This window comes from Perca fluviatilis, chromosome 23 (genome assembly GCF_010015445.1).
Source record: "Perca fluviatilis chromosome 23, GENO_Pfluv_1.0, whole genome shotgun sequence".
Taxonomy (NCBI): domain Eukaryota; kingdom Metazoa; phylum Chordata; class Actinopteri; order Perciformes; family Percidae; genus Perca; species Perca fluviatilis.
This window is the reverse complement of record NC_053134.1, coordinates 24,466,644-24,493,455: the sequence shown is the minus strand read 5'-3', so window position 1 is coordinate 24,493,455 and position 26,812 is coordinate 24,466,644. Positions and strand designations below refer to the sequence as shown.

The window sequence follows — 26,812 nt, the reverse complement described above, 5'->3', positions numbered from 1 at the left end:
ACAGCTCGAGCTCAGTGAGGTTGGATGGAAACGTTTGTGAACAGCAGTTTTCAGTTCTTTCCACAGATTCTCGATTGGATTCAGGTCTGGACTTTGACTTGGCCATTCTAACACCTGGATATGTTTATTTGTGAACCATTCCATTGTAGATTTTGCTTTATGTTTTGAATCATTGTCTTGTTGGAAGACAAATCTCCGTCCCAGTCTCAGGTCTTTTGCAGACTCCATCAGGTTTTCTTCCTTCCAGAATGGTCCTGTATTTGGCTCCATCCATCTTCCCATCAATTTTAACCATCTTCCCTGTCCCTGCTGAAGAAAAGCGAGGCCCAAACCATGATGCTGCCACCACCATGTTTGACAGTGGGGATGGTGTGTTCAGGGTGATGAGCTGTGTTGCTTTTACGCCAAACATAACGTTTTGCATTGTTGCCAAAAAGTTCGATTTTGGTTTCATCTGACCACAGCACCTTCTTCCACATGTTTGGTGTGTCTCCCAGGTGGCTTTTGGCAAACTTTAAACGACACTTTTATGGATATCTTTAAGAAATGGCTTTCTTCTTGCCACTCTTCCATAAAGGCCAGATTTGTGCAGTATACGACTGATTGTTGTCCTATGGACAGAGTCTCCCACCTCAGCTGTAGATCTCTGCAGTTCATCCAGAGTGATCATGGGCCTCTTGGCTGCATCTCTGATCAGTCTTCTCCTTGTATGAGCTGAAAGTTTAGAGGGAGGCCGGGTCTTGTAGATTTGTAGTGGTCTGATACTCCTTCCATTTCAATATTATCGCTTGCACAGTGCTCCTTGGGATGTTTAAAGCTTGGGAAATCTTTTTGTATCCAAATCCGGCTTTAAACTTCTCCAAACAACAGTATCTCGGACCTGCCTGGTGTGTTGCTTGTTCTTCATGATGCTCTCTGCGCTTTACACGGACCTCTGAGACTATCACAGAGCAGGTGCATTTATACGGAGACTTGATTACACACAGCTGGATTCTATTTATCATCATTAGTCATTTAGGTCAACATTGGATCATTCAGAGATCCTCACTGAACTTCTGGAGAGATTTTGCTGCACTGAAAGTAAAGGGGCTGAATAATTTTGCACGCCCACTTTTTCAGTTTTTATTTGTTAAAAAAGTTTGAAATAGCCAATGAATTTCGTTCCACTTCATAATTGGGACCCACTTGTTGTTGATTCTTCACAAAAATTACAGTTTTATATCTTTATGTTTGAGGCCGGCCCGAAATGTAGCAAAAAGCGCAAAGGTCGAATCGCTTATGTATTTATGCGGTGTTTATGTATTTTGGTTATTGCGGATTGCGGGTGGTGTGTGTGCGTGTGTGTGTGCGTGTGTGTTGTGTGTGTGTATGCGTGTGTGTGTGTGTGTGTGTTTGTGTGATGCGTTGTATGTACATGTGTGTATACTATATTTAGTTTTTAAATTCTTGTAAACAAACATATTTAGCTAGATTATATTATGGAGCCGGTGTGTGTGTGTGTGTGTGTGTGTGTGTGTGTGTGTGCGTGCATGCGTGTCTGTGTGTGAGAGAGAGTTTGTGTAAATCTGGGTGAAAAAAGGGCTTCTTTTGAAGGATGCATTTCATGTGTCTTTGAAGACGTGCTTGACTAAAAACATTGTTTCCTGCATTTGTTGTAAACAAAAACAACAATTAGTGTGTTGATGCACCTGGCTCTAGAGAAGGAGAAAGACCTGGAGCAGAGAGAAGGAGCCTTTATCTTCCAGCCAACTGCAGGACTCATCTGAAGGTGACACAAGTTTCTGGAGTCTGACAAAATGGTCACTGGTGTGCTCCAACTCTGTGAGTGCCTCTAACCCTTCCTCTGAAAGTGGAGAGGACACTGAAGATCCTGTCCATCCTAACATTGAATGGACAGTGAAGAGTTGGCAAGTCTGGTCTCCATCTAATACTGAGACGCTGCGCAACATTCAAGCACCGACCGGCATGATGTCAGAGCCCACGAGATATGCCATATCAAGAATCCATGATGTGGCATCCTCTTTCCACCTTTTCTTCACTCTTGACTTGATCCAGCTGATTCAGGAAATGACAAACCTACACGGGAGGTGTTCAATCTCAGGATGGAGTGATGTGGATGCTCAAGAGAGTCAAACATACATGGGACTTCACACTTGGCTGGTGTGTACCGGTCCAAAGGGGAATCCACCCGGAGCCTGTGGGATGTCCATAGTGGGAGACCAGTCTTCAGGGCCACCATGTCCCACAAACCATTTGAAATGATAAGCGCCAGTTTACAGCACATGCAGGAGACAATGTTTTTATTCAAGCACGTCTTCAAAGACACATGAAATGCATCCTTCAAAAGATGCCTTTTTTCAGCCCTAAAGTGATCATTGCTTGCTTACAGGTTTACGCAAACTCTCACACACACACACACACACACACACACACACACACACACACACACACACACACACACACACACACACACACACAAACACACACACACACACACACACACAAACACAAAAAACATACACACACACACACACACACACACACACACACACACACACACACACACACACACACACACACAGCTCCATAATATAACTATAATTTCATGCATCGGCCTACAAGGGCAAAATGGTTGAATCTGGTGAAATACTGTAAAAATGTCAAATATGACTAGTTTTCTTCCAAATGAAATGCTGACATTACAGAATGCATGGTTTTATACTGTAAAGGCAGTGAGATCAAAACATGTGGTTATAATGGAAGTCAATGGGGCCATTTTTGCCTCGAAGGTGTCCAAAGGGAGTATCTGGAATTACATAAAAAATACTAATGCAATCAAATCAGTTTTGTTGCTTATCTTTGACATATCCAAGCCTCTAATCCCCACCAAAGCCCCATTCCCCTATGATTTATTTTATGGAAAATAATTAATGTTTTGTTGGGTTTTTCATAAATAATTGTTACTTCAAAGATTTAAAACTGGCATTTAAAGGGTTAAAATCCAGAAAATTATTAAATTTTTGGTAGTTTTGAGCAATTTACAAGTTTTTAAGTGATTTATGAAAAAAGCAGAAAAAATATTGATATATGATGATTTAATATCAGTTTTTTGGACATGTACATTTTTGCCTCAAAGGTGTCCAAAGGGAGTATCTGGAACTATGTAAAAAATACTAATGCAATCAAATTAATTTTGTTGCTTATCTTTGACATATCCAAGCCTCTAATCACCACCAAAGCCCCATCTAGATATTATTCATTATATGGAAAAAAAATAATTTTTTGTGTTTTTGTAATAAAAAATGACATACTTCAAATACATAAACTGGCATTTAAAGGGTTAAAATCCTGAAAATGATTGAATGTTTGGTAGTTTTGATTAGGTTAGAAGTTGTTTAAGTGATTTATGAAAAAAAAGCAGAAAAAAATATTGATATATGATGATTTAATAACAGTTTTTGTGTGCGTGGACATTTTTGCCTCGAAGGTGTCGAGAGTAAGTTTTTTTAAGGAGGGCATGAGGGTTAAATGACACGCGGGAAAAAAAGCATCAAATGCGTATGCATGACCGGCGAAATATCCCTAAAGTTATAATGCGTAGTTTCTGTCTCCCCCATGAGAAATTCTATGTAGTAATAATATAAATAAATCCACTAAAGCTTTAAAACCGGCGTGCCATATGCCATCCCATGAGATCACATTGGCCTCCCTCTCTTTCTCTTCTTCTTGCTTGGAATATGTAGCTGCATTTCTGTTTTTTTGCACACACCACTTGCTCTTGCCTCCCTCTAATGACAGGGTGTGTAGTTGGAGAGGGTAAAAAGGGCAATGTGTATTTCAGAGATGGGACCACAAGGTCAGCCAGGAGGAGGAACGCTGCCAAGTGTGTGTGCGTGTGGTTGCTGAAGGGGTAGGGTGGGGGTTAGGCAGGTGGTTACACTCGGTTGCCCATCATAACAACAACACCCCTCCCTGTCATTTCCCTGTCTTGTTTACAGCAGCAGACGTGCAGTGTTTGAATAGAACAGCATCAGTGTTATTACGGGGAGAGAAAGAAGATGTTGTCACTGGTTATATTTCAGGCCAAGCTAAAACATCATGGTAAACAAATTGCAGTCATATAGTGTCTTGCTCAAGGGCGCTTAAACAGGTGGACCGGAGGTAGCCGAGAATTGAACCGCCAACCTCTGTGGTTAATGAACAAGCTGCTTCCCCGACACCTTAGCCAAAGCCGCCTTGGACCATGAGAAATGGGTGGCGCTTTAAACTGAGCCTGGACTGTCTTAATGCGTACTGCTGTAGCAGGAAGACAGGGAAGCAATGCATGTTGGGTGTTTCATTTTCCGACTAGTCGTCAACCTGAGTCAGGGGTGTCAAACTCCGTTTCACTAAGGGCCACGCTGGAAAATGAGAATCACAACAAGGGCCAGGCATGTACAGTTTATTGACACGCTTTTATTTAAGAGAAAAAGACAAATATCTTTGGCTGTATTATTGCATGTCTTATAAAGTCTTCTCTTTTACAGTTTGGTCGACATAAAGCCCTAAAAATGGCAAACAAATTTGCCAAAAGTTACAAAATCTTCCGAACAAGAGTTAGGTGAGGAGACTGATATCACGTATCTTATGTCTGTACGCTTTAATATAAAGCTAGAACCAAGAGACCATTAGCTTAGCTTAGCATAGCATAAAGACTAGAAGCAGTGGGAAAAAGTCAGAGCTGGTTTTCGCTAGAAAAGAACCACCTCAGAAGACAAAAGTGTCAGTATAGTGGTTTTGAACAGCCAGAATCAAAGGGGGAGGGGGGCGGGGGGGGAAAGTTGTGATATTGGTTAAATATGAAGATAGCGTTTATATTGTTTTTCTTTTTTCTTTTGAGCTGCACAGGAATTTCCCCAGTGTGGGATTAATAAAGTCTATCTTATCTTATCTTATCTTATCAGACACATTCATTGCGTTGCACCTGGTAAATAGAACGAACGATAAAAAAGAGCTTCACAGAAAAGAACCTTTTGCACAGCTGGCCAATCACAGCGTGAAGCAAGTGTGAATTTCAAGTCACAGAAATTGTTCCCCCCCCCCAACCCAGTTCCTCTGATGTTGGAAAGGTGTGGTGGTTTCTAAAGACATTCAACCATCCGACAAGCAGTTGCGAAGAAGAATACTGGCGTCTGACTCGACCTATCTGTTAATCTACTTAACAGCCCCCTCTGAATTTGACAAATTAACACGTCTGTGAGGTGTTGATTTTAAAAGCAGGTGTTAATTAGGAAGCCACTGCGTGCAGCCAAAAAGTAGATCACTTAACTCCCCTTGCAAATAGTTGTTTACATTTCTGTGGACAGAGCCAGATCCTCTCGAAAATACGCAAATTTCCCAAAATCTCAAACTACCGTTTGAAAATAAAGGATGGATTTAGATAGACAGTATTTCAAATTTCAAATATGTATGTCATGTCACATCACATGTTACTTTAAATAACTTAATACTGGATTGATGTTTAGTCAAATGAATACATTCATCTAACTCTTCATTAGATATCACCCCTAGATTCCACCAGGTGCGTCTGCGCTGCATTCCGCTCGCAATCGCCGCCACTCAACACAGTGCTTGTTATTCCCAACCCGTTCTCACTCCCAACTCGTAAAACACTGACGCTTGGTCAGTGGCTCTCAGCGTCAGGTACGATGCAAAAAGCGCCCTTCAGCGTCTGTATGGAACTGGCCCTTAGAATGTGATTCTCCTTTTCAAGTAAGTAGACTACTTACTTTTATGGTAGAAGGACAAATATCTGGGAAAAATGTCAATGTTCTGCAACCAAAACGTCAAAATCTGCGAGTCGGGCAGGCAAAACGCTCGGCTTCTCAGTTGTCCCGGTGTGGTATGACGCATGGCGGACGACGGAACGCAGTCGCAGCGCGGCGCATCCGCACCTGGTGGAATTCTGGGGGTTAGCTTCTACATTCATATGTGATTCTTGAGAAGGACTTGCAATGTTTTAGCTTGAAATCTTTTCTCACCAAATCACTCCTCAGAACAGCATCCAGTTTGGCACACAGTGTCTAACCACAGAACTGAGTCCACATCTGGCGTAGGGGTTTGGACACATTTCACTCCTCCAGTCTCCCATGCCGCGCGTCTCTCTGCACAGTAAACTGTCCAGTAAACCTGAAATGCTATCAAAAAAGCCTTTCAAATATGCAACAATTATGTGTATAATCCTCTGGAACTCACTGTAAAGCAAAGACTAGTAATGCGACCCCGGAATTAGGGAGAATTTAACAACATTGGCAGCCCAGGTGACATTGTTTACTGCCGTTAGCCATGTAGCTACTATAGTTAGCAGCGGACACTTAATGGAGTATAGCAGCAATTTCTACAGTCAAAATAAAGGCTTTTAAACCAAATACTACATAAACCGAAAAATTTTTAGGAGTGATGTGACCCGGAATTGGGGAGAATTTAACGGCACTGGCAGCCAAGATGACATTTTACTGCCGTTAGCACGAACTACATGCGAAAATCTTAACACCGCAGTGGCTTAAAGGTCCGATGTGTAGGAATTTCTCCCATCTAGCGTTGAGATCATATATCGCAATCAACTCTCTCGCACCACGCAGTTCAAAGTAGGTATTACAGCTACGGTAGCCTTCACGCTTCAAAAAGCCGCTCTCTTGCTCTTTTCAATCTCCTTTTTCTTTCTCTGGGGGAAGAAGAAGAAGACTTCTGTTTTTGAAATTTGGATTTTGAATACGTGTGGTCCTCCATGTTTCTACGATACCCATTAGCAGCATTAGCAGCACCTGTGAGTTTATCATGTGACAGCGAAAATGCGAAAGGTGGAGCAGTATGTCCTGTATGTCCCTTACCGTCTAACGTATTTCAAGATGGCGCATGAATATGGAACGTCTACCCCAGTTCATGCAAATGCAAATGTAAAATTTCAAGCCAATAGGAATACTTGGAATTGATGGTGGTGGTAAATATTCATGAAAAGGACAAGTTTGTGATGGCAACACAGATTTTGATAATGAACAACTAAACACGTTACACACTGGACCATTAAAAAGGAAAAAAAAAAACACTCCAGTCCTGCCTACTTGGAGCAGATAACCAATTATAGAAGGCCGGCTTAGAGTTTTAGAGTTGCGTAACACTTAGCCAAGGAATAGTTGGAAATCTGAACGTTTTAGCTCACAGGGATTTGTCTAAAATACGTTGACCTCGTTATTTGAGGCCATGTTTAACATGAAACTCCAACATTATGACATTGTAGATATGACAGAAAACACGGAAAAGCATAATATGTGACCTTTAAAGGGTTACATTTGGCCTGCCCAACACAATGACAGTTTGTTAAATGGAGGATCAGAGAAGGTCCGTCAGTGGGTTGTATATTTTTACGAACAGCACTCCAATCTGTGGTGTTCACAGATGAGAGCAATCTTACTTTGCCTTTCTCTTTTTTTCTTTTTTTTTGGGGGGGGTATTTTTCATGTGGTAGGCCTACTTTTTGGACCCAGGGCCTTTTTCTTTTAAAGCGGAGCCACTTTAAAGGAACCACTGAACGCAGCAGAACACAGTGTTGGCATAATGAGAGGGATGGGGCTCTTTGCAGGGAGACTCAGAGACTCAGAGACGGACAGAGACGGAGGCTGAGACACAAACACAGCTGCTATAGATTTAATGAGCCGGGTCTTAGAACTAGCAGGTGCATCAGAGGCAGGAACATGATGGGCTACTGGAGGCTACAACTCTTGCTAAAATCAACCCTACCCTACCCTCAACTCTTTTCTTTTCATGCCACTTTCTACTTTCAGAGGGAAATATTGTACTTTTTACTCCCTCTCTTGAGTTCCATCACGTTATCTTCCATTCTGACAGAAGAAAACTTGTCATCCACCCATGAAATAAACACACAGTGGCAGACTCTGGGAGTTTCAGTGTCATTTTATTGTGAAAACATCGGACAGGATGAACCGCAGGTCGGGCTGCTGTATGGTCGACACCACACTCGTGTGTACAGTACACAGTCAATTATTCATGATTTCGGTAAGTGCGTCTGAATATGAACGGAGTAAAACAGAACAGTGAGAGGCTGTCCCGGGAGGAAACGGGAGCTACAGACAGTTGTTGCCATGGCGATTGCGAGGAAGGAGTATGGGTGGTTGTCTTGAGAATAAATAAATAAATAAGTGGCGCCCGTTTGAACGAGAGTTTTGAAGAAGACGTTCCCAGAGGGACACACACACACACACACACACATACAGAAATTATCCAGCCTTCGCCATTTGTAGTTACAGCACATGAGACACTCTGATACACACAATGGTGAGAAATGCTGATGACATGGTATAAATTCAGTCACAGACACGGCTGATTTAGGGCTCATTCCAAAAAAAAGAAGTCACACACACATTTCTGTACAGGTTACAGCACAACGTCCACGCCATCTGGCAGAACATGAAGCTGCTGGGAAACACTCCGGAGATCACAGGGTGTGTGATCTCTGCTTACTGAAGGAGGCTGTACGAGATGTCAGGGTAACACATGAAGTCTTTTTTTCTCATAATTCAGACTTTATTTTTCATAATTCTGACTTTAAACTCAGAACTCAATACATTTTTTTTTTCACATGTGGCCCTAATCCTCTTCTGTATGATAAGACTTCCACCTGCACTAATTTATTAAATAAAATGACTTAAATGTGTTAGACTGGGCATCTTCTTCACACTTGCCCTGTGTAAAACAAAGACATTTTCAAAAAAACGGCAGAAAGGCTCTTGATAGAACTCAGCTAAGCTATTGCTCACTTTGTATGAAGATGACACCCCCCTTCTTTATCCTATCTACAAAGCTCTATTTGAATCGCTAAACGTCAGAGATCAGAGATGTGGCTGTTGACTAAGCTATCGTCCAAAATAGCCCAGTACAAAGTAGTATTAATACTTCTCCAGTCAAACGATGCCTGCACTATTCGTATTTTTTTTATTTTTATCTCGCAGCCAATCGCCGCACGCGTTCTTCAATTTAATGCGCCATATGATTGGCCAACTTCCGCAGAAGCTACATCCCATACAGTCCGTGTTGTGGTGAAGTCGAGCCCAAATAACTTCATTGTGCAGTTATTTAATACATATTTTAATAATTTGAACACTTTCAAAATGTACTTGCAATAAAATAATTTGGACAGGCAGGAGTGGTGGCATTTCACGCTAGTGAAAGCTTCCATTCGCATGATGGGTATTGAATGAAGAAGAAAAAAAGGTATCAAATGAAGTACTCTATTGATATCGGTATGACTTTAAGGGTACTGGTATTGGTATCGTAATTTTTCAATCAATAATTGATTTTAAGTCTTGGAACCAAACTATTACAGACAAACTTACTTTGACCTATAGTGCTTGCCATAGTTGTGCACAACAGCTTTCCTGTACAAAGAGGGATTATTTAGTGTCAGCAATGTCGGCATGTTTCCATATGTCAGCAGCTACTTTGGTGGCTACAGTGTTATTATAACTGATACAATAAATAGTGGCCATAGTTGTAATAAATTAAATAATGAAATCTTATAAGCAGGATTATTTATGTGACTTCTACCCCAAAAAACACACTTGTTTACAGCGCAAGTGTAAAAGAAAAAAGGGCGTGCCAGCAAGTCAAGATTCTCAAAAAAGGATCAAGATTACACTTAAGCATGTTTTTAAGAAGAAAAAAACCGAGGAGACAGCAGGAGAATCAGAGCTTTTCTCCGGTGCAGTCACACGGGCCTCTGCAGGTCTGAGTGCATGTTAACAGTGAGTATGTTTACATGTTTACTAATACTCCGCTATATGACAATATTCTGAATTTGATACAGGTCATGTAAACAGCATATTCTGTTTAGATATTCCAACAAAGGCCTTTTTCCAAATTTAGCATTTTCCCGATTAAGACGTGGGATATTCTGGTATTATTCAGGTTTTAGAAAGCATTTTTTGGACATGTATACAGCGCACTCAGAATATGCGTCTCAATCGGGGTTTTTACTGCAGTTTACGGCCTCGTGCCAGTTCACGTTTTACGGTCCGCTTTGTGTGTTGCTATGGTTTTGAACACAACATTTTGAAAGGCTGTGGTAGAGATGTAGGCCCAAAAAAAACAGAAGGAGAAACACAGCTACTTTTGAACATTATGAAAGACTTGGATATCAACAGGTTTTTGGATATGCACAAACAGCTCAACACCGGCTTGAAGGAATGAAAGAGGATGGCAAACTTTGAAAAAAATCCTACAGGAATATTTGTGGAATACTCACTTTCATTGGCCATGTAAACTGCTTAGTCGGAATATTGTCTTTTTTGGAATAAGGGCAAAAGTCGGAATATTATGTGCATGTAAACATAGTCAGTGTGCGTATCTGCGTAAATACAGTAGTAAGGGATTTGCCATGTGAGTCTTTTACAGTTACTGTATGTGTTGTAATTCCTCAAGCTGAATTTGGGTGCCTTCTGTTGCAAAGTGGATCTTGATACTTGTCTCTTCTTCCCCTCTCTGTATGTTTTTATTTTTTTTATTTTAAACAATTCTTCTTTTGTGCCATGAAGTAATCCAGCAAATCCAAAATCTGAATCCATATTTACAATGCGGTGTAGAAGCTGGTAGACAAGGCAATCTTTGGCAAACCATTGTCTCCCCAATCGTTTTCTAATTAGGTTGGTAACTTAACAACAGCAGAGTGTGTGAAATAGCATAGTGAGAAGCAGAATCTGTCCTGCTGGCAGACACTGGATTTGGGGGTTGACACTCAATGAATGAATCTGTGTGTGTGTGTGTGTGTGTGTGTGTGTGTGTGTGTGTGTGTGTGTGTGTGTGTGTGTGTGTGTGTGTGTGTGTGTGTCAGTATAAAGGAAGGCCCAGGTGAACACAGAGAGAAGGCGCTCTGAATTCTTTGCTTTGTGTTGCTGTGAATGAAAGGCACAGAGAAACAATAGTGCCACACAAACCCAGTGTGTACGTGCATGGCGTGTGTATGTCTGTAAGTAAGTAAGTAAGTAAGTGTGTGAGGCAACCAGAGTAATTACTAATCGATCCAAACACGACAGCTCAAAAACAACAGCAGAATGAATGGCATCATGTCAACACTGTACACAAACATACTGCATTGGGACTATAGATATGTCAGAAATGAAACACGCAGAGGGAATGAGCTTGATAAAAAATAAAAATAAAAAAAGTTGATATAAGATATGTTCATATTTTTTGGTGCCAAAAAGAAACCAAAATAACAATAAAAACTATAGAAACCTTCTTTTGTTTGTGTAATATATCTTCTGCCCTTCAAATGAGTAGTTTGACATTTTGGGAACTATACTTTTTTGATTTCTTGCTGAGAGATGGATGAGAAGATTGATAAAACGCAGCTAGCAGCCACTTAGCTTAGCTTAGCTTATAGCTTGGAGAATTCGTTTTAACTCGCCCAATACTTTGGTTTGCTAAATTTCCCATCAGCCTCAGATGTGTTATGTTCTAATCAACAAATGTTAGCATGCTAACACCCAAAACCCTAAAAGATGGTGAACATGGTTAACATTTTACCTGATACATCAACAATTTAGCATTGTCCTTGTGCACACTTCAGCATGCTAACATAAGCATTAAAGTACAACCTCACAAAGCTGCTAGCTTAGCTGTACAAGTCTTGTTTTTACAGAGACCAGCTAGCTGTTTCGCCCTGTTTCCAGTCTTTATACTAAGCTAAGCTAACCGGCTGCTAGCTGTAGCTCCGTATTTAACAGATCTTCTCACCATTTTGGCAAAATGTCAAACTATCCTTTTAATATGTACTGATTTCTATCTGTACTCACTATGCTTCATTGTATAAAAAAATGTGTTAATCTGTGCACAAATAACAAAAATAAAAATACAAGCACAAATCACATCGTCAGCTCCTCAAGAGAAACACTCCCTCAGATATGTTAAGAAGCCTTCCTGTGTTCCTTTCAGCAAATATGTAATTCAGTCTAATAGTAGACATCGTTCAAAAACAACGTAAATAAGCCTGTTGGCTTGACTTGAATACAAACAAACACTCCTACAGTATGAGACAGCTGGTCAGTGTTCAGACCAATGCAGACGGGGAAGTTAAGAATAGGGACAAAAGCATGTGAAATGTGGCTGTTTGTTATTACCCGAGGGAGGCAGAAGGTCAGTTGGGGTCATTACGGGAGGTGCTCTTTCGGTTCCCCGTGGGGATTCTTTCCCAGCTCTGTTTGTTTAAGCAGGCTGCAGGGACGGAAGGGATCATCGACACTGACTTTTTTCTACTTTTAATACACGAGGCCACTTTTGGACTGGGGTGGGAGAGAGGAAAATCGAGCGAGGAGAAGAGAGGCCTCTGTTAACGGCTTGTTTGCAGCCTAAGAGGTCCTTTGTGTGTCGTTTGTCTTCCATTCTGGGGGCTTAATGAGCAGTTTAAAGCCGTGGCTCAGCCATTGTGTTAAAGTGGAGAGGTGCTGCTCGACCCGTGCTGCTGCGCACAACTGCTGAGTAAGATGCTGCGTGGCGTCAACATAAGCAGGAGAACTAATGTGCGAGCAGAGTTTGTGTGTATTTTTGTGCGCCTGACCCTGGACACTGCCCTGTAGGAGGCCGTGCTGAGAATACAGACATTGTTTGTGCAGGAGAACTACAGGCCAGGCCAGTAGCTTTTCTCTTTTATTAGAGCCAGATGTCTGTGTGGGGGGTAAGAAAACTACGGTTGTTCTTGCATTATAACCCCCTCACAGGCATGTGCACACACACACACACACACACACACACACACACACACACACACACACACACACACACACACACACACACACACACACACACACACACACACACACTACAGTGTCATCAAGTCATCACACCCATCAGTAATGCTGACATTTCACTCACCAGATCCATTTAAAGATATGGGGTCACTATTAGACCAAACACAATAGCGAAGTGGATCTGGAATTGCAGTAAGAGCTATCAAGTGAACAAGTACAGTTTACCGATTTTTTTATAATTGCTTATAAAAAAAACCCATCTCCTGCATTGCAAAGCTGTATGTAAATTACTTTACACTATTTACAGACATACAATATTTTTATAGCCTTTCATAGAAAAAGATTAAATCATCTTTTTCATAAAGCTGTGTCAGCAGCAAAAGTAACTGCTGGGCCCCTACCCACCATATGCATTGTGGACAGTATTAATATGCTGGGATATTACATGACCCCAAGTTTGCGAATTGATTGAAGGATATGCGTCATGTAAGAACATTATCTGCTGAAAAGTGAAGGTCTTAAAATGAGGTTTTGTTACAGGGATTCATGACGCTTTAACTAATTACACGTTTTACTTTTAATACTGTATGTGATGTACTTGGTTTATATAAAATCATAATTGTGGTCCTGTAAATCTACTACTGCTACTTCTCTCTACTCCAAAGCACAGCACCTATTGCATGTCTGTCCGTCCTGGACAATGGGTTCCTTCTTTGTTGTTTTAAAGATTTTCCCTTAAGGGAATTTGTTTGTCTGGTTGCTTTTTTGTGGAGTTTTTCCTTATCTGAATTGAGGGTCTACAGATACATAATGTCATACTGCACTGTTTGTTATATTGGGTTTTTAAAGGGCCTCAAGATCAGATATACCAGGACCCATCTTAAAACCCTTAACATCCATTTGTTTGCTGCTTATCCTTTTCAGATGGTTGCAGTGGGCATTGTGCTTTTGTGGTGCATATTTCCATATTCCCACACAATGTTACAATTAAATAAGCACAAATTCTTCCCAAACATTGAACCTTGGGCTGTGGGGGACCCCTGAAGGTCCAGCGCTCGCTATAATTGTCGGCTTTTTTTTCAGTCTAAGTGCAAAAAATTGCAGATTCTGATAGGGAGCCTCTACAAGTCAGAGCCTCGAGATTAGGTAATAAAGAAGGACCCACTCTACGGTTAGTCCATCAATTTTCCTTCAAAACTAGGACTTTATTAAACAGACTGCATAAGAAAACATTGTGTCTGGTTAAGTCAAGTGCAACAAAGAGATGCAGCTTTTCCAAAAAATATCTCTTTCACTTTGAAGCCGGAGTGGTTTGTAATTTACATAGAGGTATAAGAAACTAAATGACACTCTCTCTCTCTCTCTCTCTCTCTCTCTCTCTCTCTCTCTCGGTCTCCCCGTATAATGCTTACACAACAGCCTGTAATCCAATTCACAGCGTGATGGAGGGTGCGGTTATTAACCTTGACATTGCTTAGCATCACTAACATTAATCACATTACAGTATGAGATACAGTCTCTGATTCTGTGAGCAGGGCAATAGATTGTTGATATGTACACTGATAGCTATGTTTGCATTTTGCATGTTGTGGTTGGGGGTCTTTCCACGAATTTGCTTACGGTAATGATGTGTACTAAACACTGAGGCTCTCGCAGCCATTTTGGCACCAAATGTATGACAACGGGAAATGGAAAACAACAACTCATAAATCTCTGATAATCTCAGACACAGAAGGACGAAGCCATGGGCTGAAACGTACCGTACACCCTTCAGAAATGAAAAAAAAGCTGCGATGCACTAACAATGTATCGGAGGCAAGGTGTGAAGAAAGACAACAACAGTTTAACTTTCAAAAGTCCTAAAATGTTCATCATCGCCGAAAAAAAAATAACAATTCAATCTTTCAATCTTTAATCAACAAAGCAAATTAAATAATCCTCTGTTATTGCTGCTCGCAGCAATGCTTCATAAGACAACAGAAACAAAAAATAAGCATGAAGATCTTAATTAATTTACTAAAAGACATGTTTGGTCGTCTGAGCGGGGGCTTTGTGGGTGTGGCCCTGGGTGTGTCCACTGATGTTGGGGCACGGCAGGGCGGGGTTCATGAGTTCATTGAGTGCCTCTAACCCTTTCACAACCACACAGGCGGTCTCTTTTCTTTCAGCTCAGACTTTCTGGGCTCAGTCTTGTCACAGCTGGTGTGCCCAATCACATGAGAACATCCTGTACCTTTCTAACCACATCCTGTAGCTCAAAGTGTTAAAGGTGCTTGGTGTTACAGGCAATGATTTATCAAACACTTCCACATTTTACTGCTGCAGGAGGAGTCTCCATTTTCTCCGTGTCCTCAAGGAAAACACAAGACATCCCTTCCGCCAATGTCGTAAGGATATAGACCACTGACAACTTGTTAGGTTAAAACTGTTAGCCGAAGGCCATCCCACCATAGTTACAGTTGTAGAGGTCTTGAGAGCGAAGTCATTAGCCATCTATTACAGGGCGTCCTTGACCAGGCGGGGATGAGCCGGTCTCCCTCTGAAATGTAATGAGGGCAAGGTTGATGGGTGGCAACACACCGCGCTGACAGTGCAGCGAAGGACATGAATTGTGTTTTACAATTTGACGGAGTTTCTCTATTGATCAGAGGGAGGTGGGGGATAAGCTTAGCTCCCACGATGCGTTGGGGTCAGGGCGCGTGCGAGGCCGCTGTTTGCTTTGTAGAATCTGAAGCAGCCTAATTTGCCAGCAGTTTAAACGTGTAGGGAACGTCGTCAGAAGAATCCCTCTTCAAGTCCATCCTCTGAGGATCAGTTCCCCTTTCAAAACACCTTGAAGACCTGCTTCACCCACACATTTTAGTCTTTGCATGCATTTGGTCCATTTAGCTCACATTCTTATCCAATCAGTGCTCCCTGTATCACAGAGTTGATTGTTCATCCTCCCCCTTATGCCCAGACAAGCACGCATTACCTTTCTTTCTTTCAGCACCTATCTATATGTCTAATTCCGACCCCCACGCCTGTAAGTTACGACGACAGTTTAAAAAAAACAAAATTAATAAATCAAGTTTGCCTCAAAAAAATCCACTCATTTTGTTGCCTCTCTGTAAACAAGGCATTCATTCTTAGAGTCCCAGCCCCGTCCTCCATTAGTCCAGCCGGAGGTAGCTGGGTGTGGTGTAGTTGAACATGTGGAAGTCCAACTTGTAAAGCTGGTAGAGTTGGATCTGCTGCTGAGTGCTGATATTGCTGAAGAACTGGGCCGTCATGGCATCTGTGGTACGAGTGGACTTGGCATAGCTCGGGAAGCGCAAGGAGTCGCCAACACCCACCAGCCGCAACACATAGTTAGCGTCTTCTTCCAGCGTGTCATACTTGCCCACTAGGTCGTAGTGGATGTGACATGGGTGACAAAGCTGGTAGACGGTCTGCCAGTGCTCGTTGAGTGGGCCGTCACGCTGCGTGGCCGGGTCCACCAAGTACTCAGCGAACTCTTTGAATTTGACATCAGCACCGTTGAGCAGGGCGTCCTGCGTGGCGTTCTTGCGGTAGCGGCGGATGATGCGGGTGCCGAAACGCTTGTGGAAGGACGAGTTGTACTTGAGGGTGAACTTGTTTCGATATGCCGAGACCAGCCTCTCGAAGGGCTCGCGAACAAACAGGAACTTGAGGTAGTTCTTGAGGCGGTGGTTGATCTCAGCAATACTGTACTGGTTTAGCGTCTTCAGGTTGGAAGGAATGTGGGCTTCATTGGAAGGGATATCCATTGGGTCACTGTGGAAGAGAGGCATACGGACAGTAAGAAACAACAGAAAAACAAAAAATATGCATTCATGTCCTTGAATCAACTTCCAGTGCAATGGGGTCAGCATGCAGGGATCTAAGTACATCCTCCAACGCATGTCCTGTGCATGTTGCTTCCGATTTGTCAATCACAGAGCAATGTACAGTATTTGTAAAGGGGAATAAATGGCCTGAGTCCTTTCTAAAGCCATGTCTGCCAGGTGCTTTACTCACCTGTATTTGCCCCGGCCCGTGAGCACCATCATGACGCGTTTCCAGTTGGTGCAGGCCACCTTGGGGACGTAGCAGTAGATGAGCTCGTGGTCCTCGTCCACCACAAGGTGTTTGAGGTCTCCGGGGGTCAGGACTCTGCGCTTACGGCTGGACGCGCTGTAGACGCGACAGGCATCCACTACCTGATCCCTCCTGGACTGGTGGAGGACGGCTGCTCCAGACAACTCCGGCTGTTTAGGCAGAGAAGAAGGGAGTGGGAGAGAGAGAGGGACGTGCTGTGAAATTCAAACAAAGGGCTTTCAGTAACTATCTGGTTATAAAGAGACTGTCAGCTCTTGACATAAAACATTCGGTACTTGATGCTTAACCATTTCATCAGAATGAAATAAACATTGGTCTTTTCTTGATATTTTGGCTCTAATTTATTTTTAATTTTAGGGTGTTAGCTCAGTAACAATAGGATCTGTCAACTACATCTTCTGATTTACACACTGACTAATGAACCCAGCAGAAACTAGTAAATGCTATTTGTGGCATCAAACTTAGTTGCCTTGGTGGCCAAATTAGTGTGTTGGGTAGTTGGCAAATATATCTGAAAAGAGGCTATTGGTTTGCATGTCATTGTTATCCAGGTTTGGGGAAGAACACAGTATTATGCAATTAAAAAAAGGCCAATATACTATTTGATAGGTTTCACAGTGCATTGTAAATCTCCATGTATGGACAGAATATATTTCTTTACAGAATGATCTCTTTGAGGTATAACTTTATCCAGCCTGGTTTTTTACTTCCTTATACCTTTTTCCAAATATTACTGTATAGCTTCCTTGGCAGTGTAAAATCTCACCATGCCAATACAGCACTCTAAAATGAATGAAACTGAACCAAAGCAGAAAGAGGGAATGATGAAGAGAGATGGATAGTGTTATTAATCTCAGCCGTTATTATCATACTCATCTCTTTATTGACTATCTTTTTCCCCTATCTGAGTCGCTCCACAGACTGTGATCGAGATGAGTCCATGGGTGCGGAGGAAGGAAGATAATGATATGGGAGGATATTACAGATATTGAGTGTTCAATATGCGCAAATCCAGTCAGCAATCATTCATCTGAGGCATATTTCATATTCACCGTGACGCTTGTGCTGAAGTGGACCATGGCAGGAGGGAAAGGAGGAGGCTGGGGAGGAATTAAAAGAGTCCGAGGCAGAGAGCAGCCAGAGGGGCTTTGCATCTGAAGGGCAGGAGTGTTTTCATAAGCCTGTTGATTGTTTTTCCTTTGGGTCTGAATTCCCCTCCGGGGCAGTTCCCCGGTTTCCATGCCAAATGTAAATTGATTGTACTGTGGCCTGCATCTTTACTGCTCCATCCCACTCACAACAAGTGTGGCCTTTTAGAGGCCAGGGCTGACATGGAGTGCCTGAAATAACTCAGGGACCACCACCAAGCGCTAGACACGAAGACAGCTTGACTGAAAGGGTTAGTATGTATTTCTCTTTATAGTCGCTCTATAACCGTGTCTCCAGGTGGGCAATTCGTCATGTGCGCAGCTTGCTGCAGTACAAAAACCACGGGCGCAAACCAATATTTTGCACCTTTTTTATCTGATGACAACATACTGAAGCAGTCATGAAGGAAACGCATGACCGTAAAATCAGAGGTATTTTAAAAGTCATGTTTCAAAGCCTTGTTGCTTTCTCAATGAGCACCATTGGGAAGTCGTGTGGGGATGCAGCAGGTCACATGGCGATGCTCTCCGCCTTTATCTCCGTGAAAAATCAATTGGGTGAAGAGGTGGGGGGAAGGGTTCGTCCCACTGTGAGTTCACATTTCAACAATATTCAACACAGAAACACTCGTTTAAAGATAGTAGTCATGTTAATGCGATCAGTTAAGATTATCCCCCTTTTGGAGGTTGTTATGTACAGTCTTGAAACACAGAAGGTTCTAATACTTCAAATAAATTAGGGGCATTCTCTCTTTCGTTAATTCAACCCAAAGTTTCATCTTCATCCGAGTGATGCAAGCAATCTAATAGCCAGCGTGGAGATCGGAAAAGATGGTATTTTCATTCCTGTGCAAACAATGTGACTTTTAAATAACCTATTCCCACTAGAGAATAACTACCTGCAAAACATATGGATTTTGCCTCCAAAAATTGCCTTGTGCACGTAAAATGTCAATCTTGTTTCGACAACCTGTGCCCACAGCAGATAGATATCGGCCTGCAAGGAAATAACTGCGTGCAACAAAATATGGATCTGGTTCCAACAAAAGAATAGCTTTTTTTCCACAAGATTGCACCCACAACGTAATATCTTGTTCCAACAAAGCACCCTATATTTGAATCTCGCAAAACAAATAACTTGTTTGAATCTTGTTCACACAAAATCTCTCATCTCCACATAACAAAGTCCACATGATAAAGTGTAGTTTCTTTATTTCTTGGAAAGAAAACAGACTTCCCATCTCCATGTTGTTACTTCTGCTTAAACCTGTTTTTCAAACCTTGTTCGCCTGTCCCGGTCATATCAAATGGTCCTTTAAAGCATTTTGAGGGAAGTGTAAACTGACAAGGCATGATGGATTATGAACGTCTCTTCCTCACCCCCACACACACACACGCACTTCTTCTCTCTGTGTGTGCTTTACACTCCTTCCTAATCATGCTAACGCCAACACATCAAAGCCCACTAAGGCGTAACAGTGCATAGAGAATAGCAGCTCTTTGTTGATCAAAATCTCTCCTTTTTTTTTTTCTATCTGTTCAGAGACGTCAAGCTATGCTTCACACAAATGTCGCAGCGGGCGTGCGGCCCTCTGTCCCCGAGGAGGACAAGTGCTGTAATTAGCATGGGAGAGAAAGAGAAGGGAGGAAATCTTGTCATCTCCTGCTCTGCCGCACTGTTCCTCTCCTTATCTCTCTTCTTTCCACAGGATTACTTTCTACTATTTTATCTCCTCTTCAAGCAACTCAGTCGAGTCACTTGTGCAGTTTCGATGAAAGGGTGAGGGAGAGAGGGAGAGAGGGAGAGAGGGAGAGAGGGTAGCAGATGAGAGAGGCGATAAGTTGATACAGTCTGAGACGGGGCCGTGATGGAGATCACTGACCTCTGGCCATGTCGGGCCGTTCCCATGGGAGAGCAGATACCATTACGTGCGTATGTGCCTGCACATTACCCCTCTAATGCCCCGTGGACACAAACTAGTGGGTCAGCATTGGATAGGAGCTAGCAAAAGTCATAAAACCACAATTATAAAAGTAGTTAGCAGCTCCGCATGATATGGTCAATTAAGATTCAGCTCAGCAATTTCCCCCCGTACAGCTGCGGTATACGATGACGATGATATGATGAATTACTTAGAGTTACAGCATGCCGATGCTATATATTGATGTAGACGTGAGTTGTGTGTTTGTGTGTGTGTGTGTTTTAAGACTCTGCTCTCTCTTTTAGCAACTGCATCCATTCTCTCCGGGAAACGTGTCCATCAAAACTGGGCGAAAACTCAAAGGAAATCCTTATTCATAGTTCAAACCTAATCTCGCCATAAACATCATTATCAGCGTCGCATACGCAAAAAGAAAACTTTCCGTTTTCTTATCTACACACGTCGGGTGGGGGTGGGGGTGGGGTGGGCGGTTGAGACGAGCCCATTGTACATTCACGGACGGCGCTCTTTTCTTGTCGCTGAGCATTTGTCGTTAGAATGTGCGAGAAACCGATGACGGGGACGTGGGGATTGTGTTATCACATTTCAAGTCTTCATTTCCTTCTCCAGGGCTGTATGATTCTCACTTTTGTTGTTTTGAGTTTGAAATATGATCCGAGAGTCTGACACGCAATGGCGGTAATGAATAGCTCCCTCCTGATATGCTGATGGTTGCAAATAAAGAAACAAAGATAGAGGAAGGAAGCTAGGAGGGGATTACAAATGAAAGGAATTGAAGGAACTAGGCAACTATACTGGCATCCTGCATCCCCAAGGGCCTTAAAAGGTCCCATGAAAGTATAATTTAAGTAAAATAGATCCATTATCAGCTAGTGTAAAGCGTCTTTACGCACTCATTATTTTAGTTTATACATGATGACATGACAAAGTTGTGTATGAATGATGTAATCGGCTATTTACACTGTTCTTGAAGGTATCCTGAAGATTTTTGGACTACTAGTAGTGCTATAGAGCAGATATCTTCAACAGGGGGTCCAGGGCTACCTAGGCGGTCCTCAGAGTTACTGCAGGGGGGGGCCACCAGAATATTGTTAATATTTTGAAAGTTTTTTCAGTACAGAAAAATACTTTGCACACCTATAATGTGAGACAGGTGCGTCGGAGGGGGATAAGTAAGTCAAAAGTTGCAGAGAAACTCCCACACACATGCAAAAAATAAATGAAATAGTAATAGTACGTTTAGGCCATCATCTGGCAACATGAATGAAGGGAGTTTCTCTGCAACTTTTGAAAGTGTGTAAAACAATAAAAACGTCTTAACATGAATCCTACATATTATTAGCAAATATAAATCCGCCTATTTGTGTCAAAAACACATTGATAATAGGCTTTCTGGCCTATAGGTAAGGTCCACAGATCCAGTTCATCCTGAGGATTCCCTGTGCCTTATGTATGTTTAACATTAAAACATGATTTATAAAATCATGCCAACAATTATTATTTTAATAGCTTAGTATTCTATGGACTAAAAATGTATGTATAAAGGCTTTACCCTACACTTTATTTGTAGGCCCAGTTTAAAGCAACTAAATGCAACTTAGTTTTACAGAATATATGTAGTGGGGGGGGGGGTCCCTGCTCCGTTTCAGTGAAGGGGTCTTTGGCTATTAAAAAACGTTAAAGACCCCTGCTATAGAGCAATGGTTTTAGCAATTAGCATCACCTCCTATTGTTTGAATTTTTCGCACACCCATGAGGACAAACTAAGATGCCATACACATTGTCCCTCATTTATGAAACGTGCGTACGACCTAAAACAGGCGTAGGACGGGCGTACGCCGATTCCTACGCAAAGCTCGGCATTTATCAATTTGAACGTGAGCGTAGGAAATAAAATCTCACGTCTGGTCTGAACTCGTGTACGCAAGTTTTGGAGTCAGTGTGGACTTGCGGTGCAGCATATAATCAGTTTAACAGGAGAAGGAGAAGTCATCAGTTGATCTCTTATCAGCAATGGCAGATCTGGCTCTTTTAGAAGACCTCTATGCACCGGTCTGCAACATTGTTTTAGCCTGTGTGGTTCTGCACAACATCGCGCAGGAAAACACGGTGCCATAAATGTAGCGATGGAGCCAGATGACCCGATGCCCAGAGAGCAGTGTCCAGCACAGCCCCAACTGGGGGCTATACGAAGGAGACAGGATATTATTCCTCGCTTTTAAAAGGTAGCCTATAGTGTTATGTTTGGCAATGATATTCTATACAGGAAACATGACGATGCACAACATTTTTATTTATTCTTCAGGTTTTTGTTTCTCTTTCAAGTGAATGATTTATTTCTGCCATTGACCGAGTTATTTCGGCTTGGCTTCGGAGAGAGGGTCGAGGTGGTGGTCCAGCACGGGGGGGGGGGAGGACACGCAAGCTGTTGCCTCGTTCTGACTCATGAAAAAAAAAACACGAGTAAAATAAAAGACACTGCATAAACTCCGGACCGCTACCGTGTGTTTATTTAAATATAAGTACACCTAGTAGGCCTAAGATATTGCAATATAAGCCTGTATTACTATTAGGACTATATATGTCAAGCATGTATAAATTAAATAATGTTGGAGTCCGATTAAGTGTTACTCATCAAGATCATTTGTTTTCTACAGCCTTCAATAACAGTTTCAGGCTGCCAAAAAGTACACACATTAGTGCAAATGAAGCTGAGATATCAGGGTTTCAGTCTCCACCTCTGAAAAGTGCCGCTTCTCAGCCGGATTACGTCTCGCCATGTCGTAAATTGTAGGGGCGAGGCCTCAAAACCGAGAATATATTGGGGCGTGATATTTAAATTACGATTGTTTCCAGCCGCTGCATTTATCAAAGTACGACCATTCTTACGCTCTGATTGGTGTGATACGAACGTTTCATGAATCACACGTGAAGCCTGTCGTAAGACGATTTCTGCGCTCATATCTGCGCTGGTTTCTACGTTAGGTTGATAAATGAGGGCCAATGTCCCTATCTAAATAAACCTTTAATAATAATAATAATAATAATAATTCTGGCCAGTGTTTGTATTTAAAGCTATAGTGTGTAGTTTCTGTCGCCCCCCATGAGGAATTCTAAGTAATGACAACAACATTGTCGGCGCGTCCACATGATACAAGCCTGTAGTCATTAGTTGTTTGTAATAATCAGCTTAAGTATGCAGTGCACAGATCATATGAAGCAGAGATAACTAAGGATGGTAAGTTTCTGTATGGGAGGGGCGGGGTCATTGGAACTGTTCTGCGCTGAAGTGGTGCAAAGGCTCATGGGAAAAAAACATGTTCTACACGGTTTCTGTCCTAGTTAAAGTGTGTTTTAATAATGTTCTGTTAATGTTTTGGGTGTGCATTTATGTTATCTTGGTTTTAGTTTTGTATGGTTGATTTAGTCTTCATGTCTGTCTACATTTATTGTTGCACCATGACTGAGACCTGGGGGGGGCGGAATGATGGGGTCTGGGCAGTGAGGAAAACCAACAGCAAATATACCTGCAGAGTACAAAGGAAAATACAATCTGAGAATTGTTATTCTTTCTGTTTTACTGGAACTAATGTACTGAGTACATAGTTCTTAAAATCAGGCTGTCATAAAGTAAAACGCATGTTTAGAACATATCTACTATCCTGTGACTTATTTAAATGTTTTTTTTAACTGGTTTAGTAAATTGGGTGTTTTGTTTTCTCAACCATAATATACATTTATGTTTATCAAATTGTCTGAAATAACAGGAACATGCTAGCCTGGGTAAACCCTGACGAACCTCCGGCAAATTTGAGATTTGCTCAGCAAGTCAGTCTGGCCGAGAGCCCAAACCCATTTCCAATGTCCCCAAAATCGAGGCACCAATCACAACCGTTGAGGCGGGCTTTATGCTGCAGACGATAAGCGCTTAGCGACGGCGAAACAGCTTTTGTTTCCCCCCCTCCCCCTCCCTAAAAAAAAAAAAATAACAAAACCAAAAATACGGTTCGTTGGGATTGGTTCAAAAACTCGCGAGAAAGCATTTGCGTCACGTGTAGGTGAACCCTTTGGAAATGGGCTGTCAATGAACCTTTCCCAGACCCACTCTCAGTTACAACTGAGAAGGGTCTGGTGTCAACCAGGCTAGGAACATGCTTAGATTCCTGTCGAATAAGGTAACACAGACCCATTGCCTTTACTGTATGCGGACCGATCATGCTTACTGCCGTGTAAAGTACACCCCCTCCCCCCAACCCAACCCCCAAAGGCCTACACTGAGCAGGAAAAAACCCTGTACAGGGTACAGTGCAAACGGGGGAAAAGGGGTGCAAGGGTTTCAGTAGGGGACCCGAGGCCCTGTAACAGCTTGATCTGGCCATGGTGGGATCACTATACACTGTAGAATCATTCATAGACTAAGAATTGGGGCTCTAAAACTCATATTGACATATATCTTGAGAATTTTACATTTGCACTTTGAATTACCATACATATGGAAACAACATTCTGTTGATAATGTATTCCTCAGAACTTGGGAAATGTCTGAATACTGTCTTGGAGCAAAATGAGATGCTAATGCGTTGTGATTTGTAGCCCAGGGATTCTGCAGAGCATCAGAGCACTTTGTTTAGAGAAGATGCCCGAAACATCTTTTCCTCTAAGAAATACTGCTTCATATTGCAATTTAAACACTGCAGCAGTCGATACTGCTATTTAGACATTTCCTCAATTAACTGTGCAGCCCTGTGCAGTTTTTTTTGTGAGGCTATTACGGTGCTGCTTCTCAAGTATATACACTTTGTCTCTGGATACAGGCGAGAATTGCTAAATTGATGCCCCGGACGGTCAAAGTGAATCAGGTGAAAACAAAGTGCTGCAGCAGAAATTCTCCTCACTTTGGTTCGATGTTGGTAATGTTGGAGGAAGGCTTTTTTTCTTTCTTTCTGCTAAACTACTCTTCCATTTTGTCTCCTCAAACGTGATCCGTCTGCACTCCTCGTCTTCTGTTTGTGCATCAGCTTCTATCTCTTTTTGCTGGCTGCGAAGTCATCTAAACAAAGATCAATAGTATTCATCAAAGTTCTCTTTCTCTCTCTCACACACACGCACGCACGCACACATACACACACACACACACTGAGCACTGAAGGCAGTCTGTCTCGCTGACCCTCTCTGCTTACAGACTGGGATTCATAGAGCAGGCAGGAATAAAGCTGCCAGTGTACCACAACTGTACTACACACACACACACACGCACACGCGCACACACACACACACACACACACACACACACACACACACACACACACACACACACACACTTCACCTGAGTCTCTGTAAAAGCCAACAAGGCGAGGCCCTTCTTTAAAACCTTGACAATGCTGACAGTTTATGAGGCAGGTTCATCCTTTCCACTGAGGCCGGTGGCACATTAACTTTCCATAATGTCATTTATGAGAAGTCGGAGCAGCAGAGGGGGGGACCGGGCCTTCGCCGTGACCACCTGTACACAATGCGACACGAAAAAGACCAGAGGAAACGCTTCTTTACCCAGGGAACCTACTGAGAACACATGATCTTTTTCAACAAACATAAAAAAAAAAGCCCTGCTTCATATTCATGCAGCTCCACACATTCATACCTGGAAAAGGGCTCAGAACAACTACTGAGCAGCTCTGAAGGGGGGATCGGGGTAAATGTATTCACGGTACATAAAATAACCTCTTGGAAATAATGGGGTGAATATGGTTTGGTTGGGATAAGAAGTGCATCGTAATCATCATCATCACCAGGAGACCTTCATTAAAACTTGAATGATCTGAAGAAATCTGAATCAGAAAAGGGTTTATTGCCACAGTAAGTTATACCTACGTGGAATTTGCCTTGGTGATTGGTGCATCCATAAACACATTAAAACATGAATAAGAAATGGACAATAAATACAGAAACAGAAACGGATCAAATCAGACAGTATGGCAGAGAAAGACTGATTAGTGACGGACAGTAAAAGACCTGTCTGGATTGACGCCAATTACCGGATAATCGGCCCCGCCTGAGGTTTCGCCGGATGTCCCTCGCCTTGCAAAACTCCCTTCGTTTCGGGAAACAACAACAAACTTCGAGCTAGCGAGCTACACGCTGAAAATGGCAAGTTCTGAAGACAATTTGGATCGTGCAACAAGGCAGGCCTGCTTGGTTCTTTCAGGGAACGATTGTAAAGATTTACAAAGAATATGTTTACGGCATTTACTCTCTGAAAGCTGCTGAAAGCTCTGGGCTTCCCTGCCAGGGCCAAAACACACACACACACACACACACACACCGAGACATATACACACAATGTGATGCTATTTGCTGCAGGGTTTCTGTTCGATTCCCAGTACCAATTAATGCTAATAATGCTAATAATAAGAAGAATGTAATCATTTGCTCCATTGCGGTATTTCCTTTTCAGCAAAGTCATAGACGTATATATATATACGAGAGTCGGTGTTGCCTACCAAAAATCTGATGGGAGTGTGGCTGTTATTGTACTCTAGGCATTTCAGAGATGGTTGTCTGTAAAAGCTGCAGTAAAGCCCTGAGGCCTCACCTAGCCTAAAGGAGCTGTTAACAGGCAATTTCACAAGAATTTCAAGAGCGGGCTTTAATGGAGAGTTTTAGTGCCCTGTGAAGGTCTAACTGAAGACCGGGATAAAAATCTGGGAGGAAGCACAAAATCCCGGGGCAAAAAAAACCCCTTTCTGATGGAAAATGTTCAAAATGAAAAGCACTAATTATTAGAGTTAAATATTGCTTCTGCCTTGCATTTAAATAACTACAC

At 42.3% G+C, this 26,812-nt stretch overlaps 1 protein-coding gene across 2 annotated transcripts in view; it reads right to left on the bottom strand.

Moving 5' to 3' along the window:
- Nucleotides 1–14,692: 14,692 nt before the first annotated feature.
- chst11 (carbohydrate (chondroitin 4) sulfotransferase 11) overlaps nucleotides 14,693–26,812 on the bottom strand; it is a 93,866-nt gene continuing 81,746 nt past the window's right edge. For both annotated transcript variants that reach the window (XM_039792239.1, XM_039792240.1), the window contains exons 3-4: nucleotides 16,818–17,047; nucleotides 14,693–16,574 (exon numbers count right to left, since the gene is read on the bottom strand). In XM_039792239.1, the coding sequence (XP_039648173.1) occupies nucleotides 15,950–16,574; nucleotides 16,818–17,047 (855 nt within the window). In that variant the 3' untranslated portion in view covers nucleotides 14,693–15,949. The remainder of the gene's footprint in view (nucleotides 16,575–16,817; nucleotides 17,048–26,812) is intronic.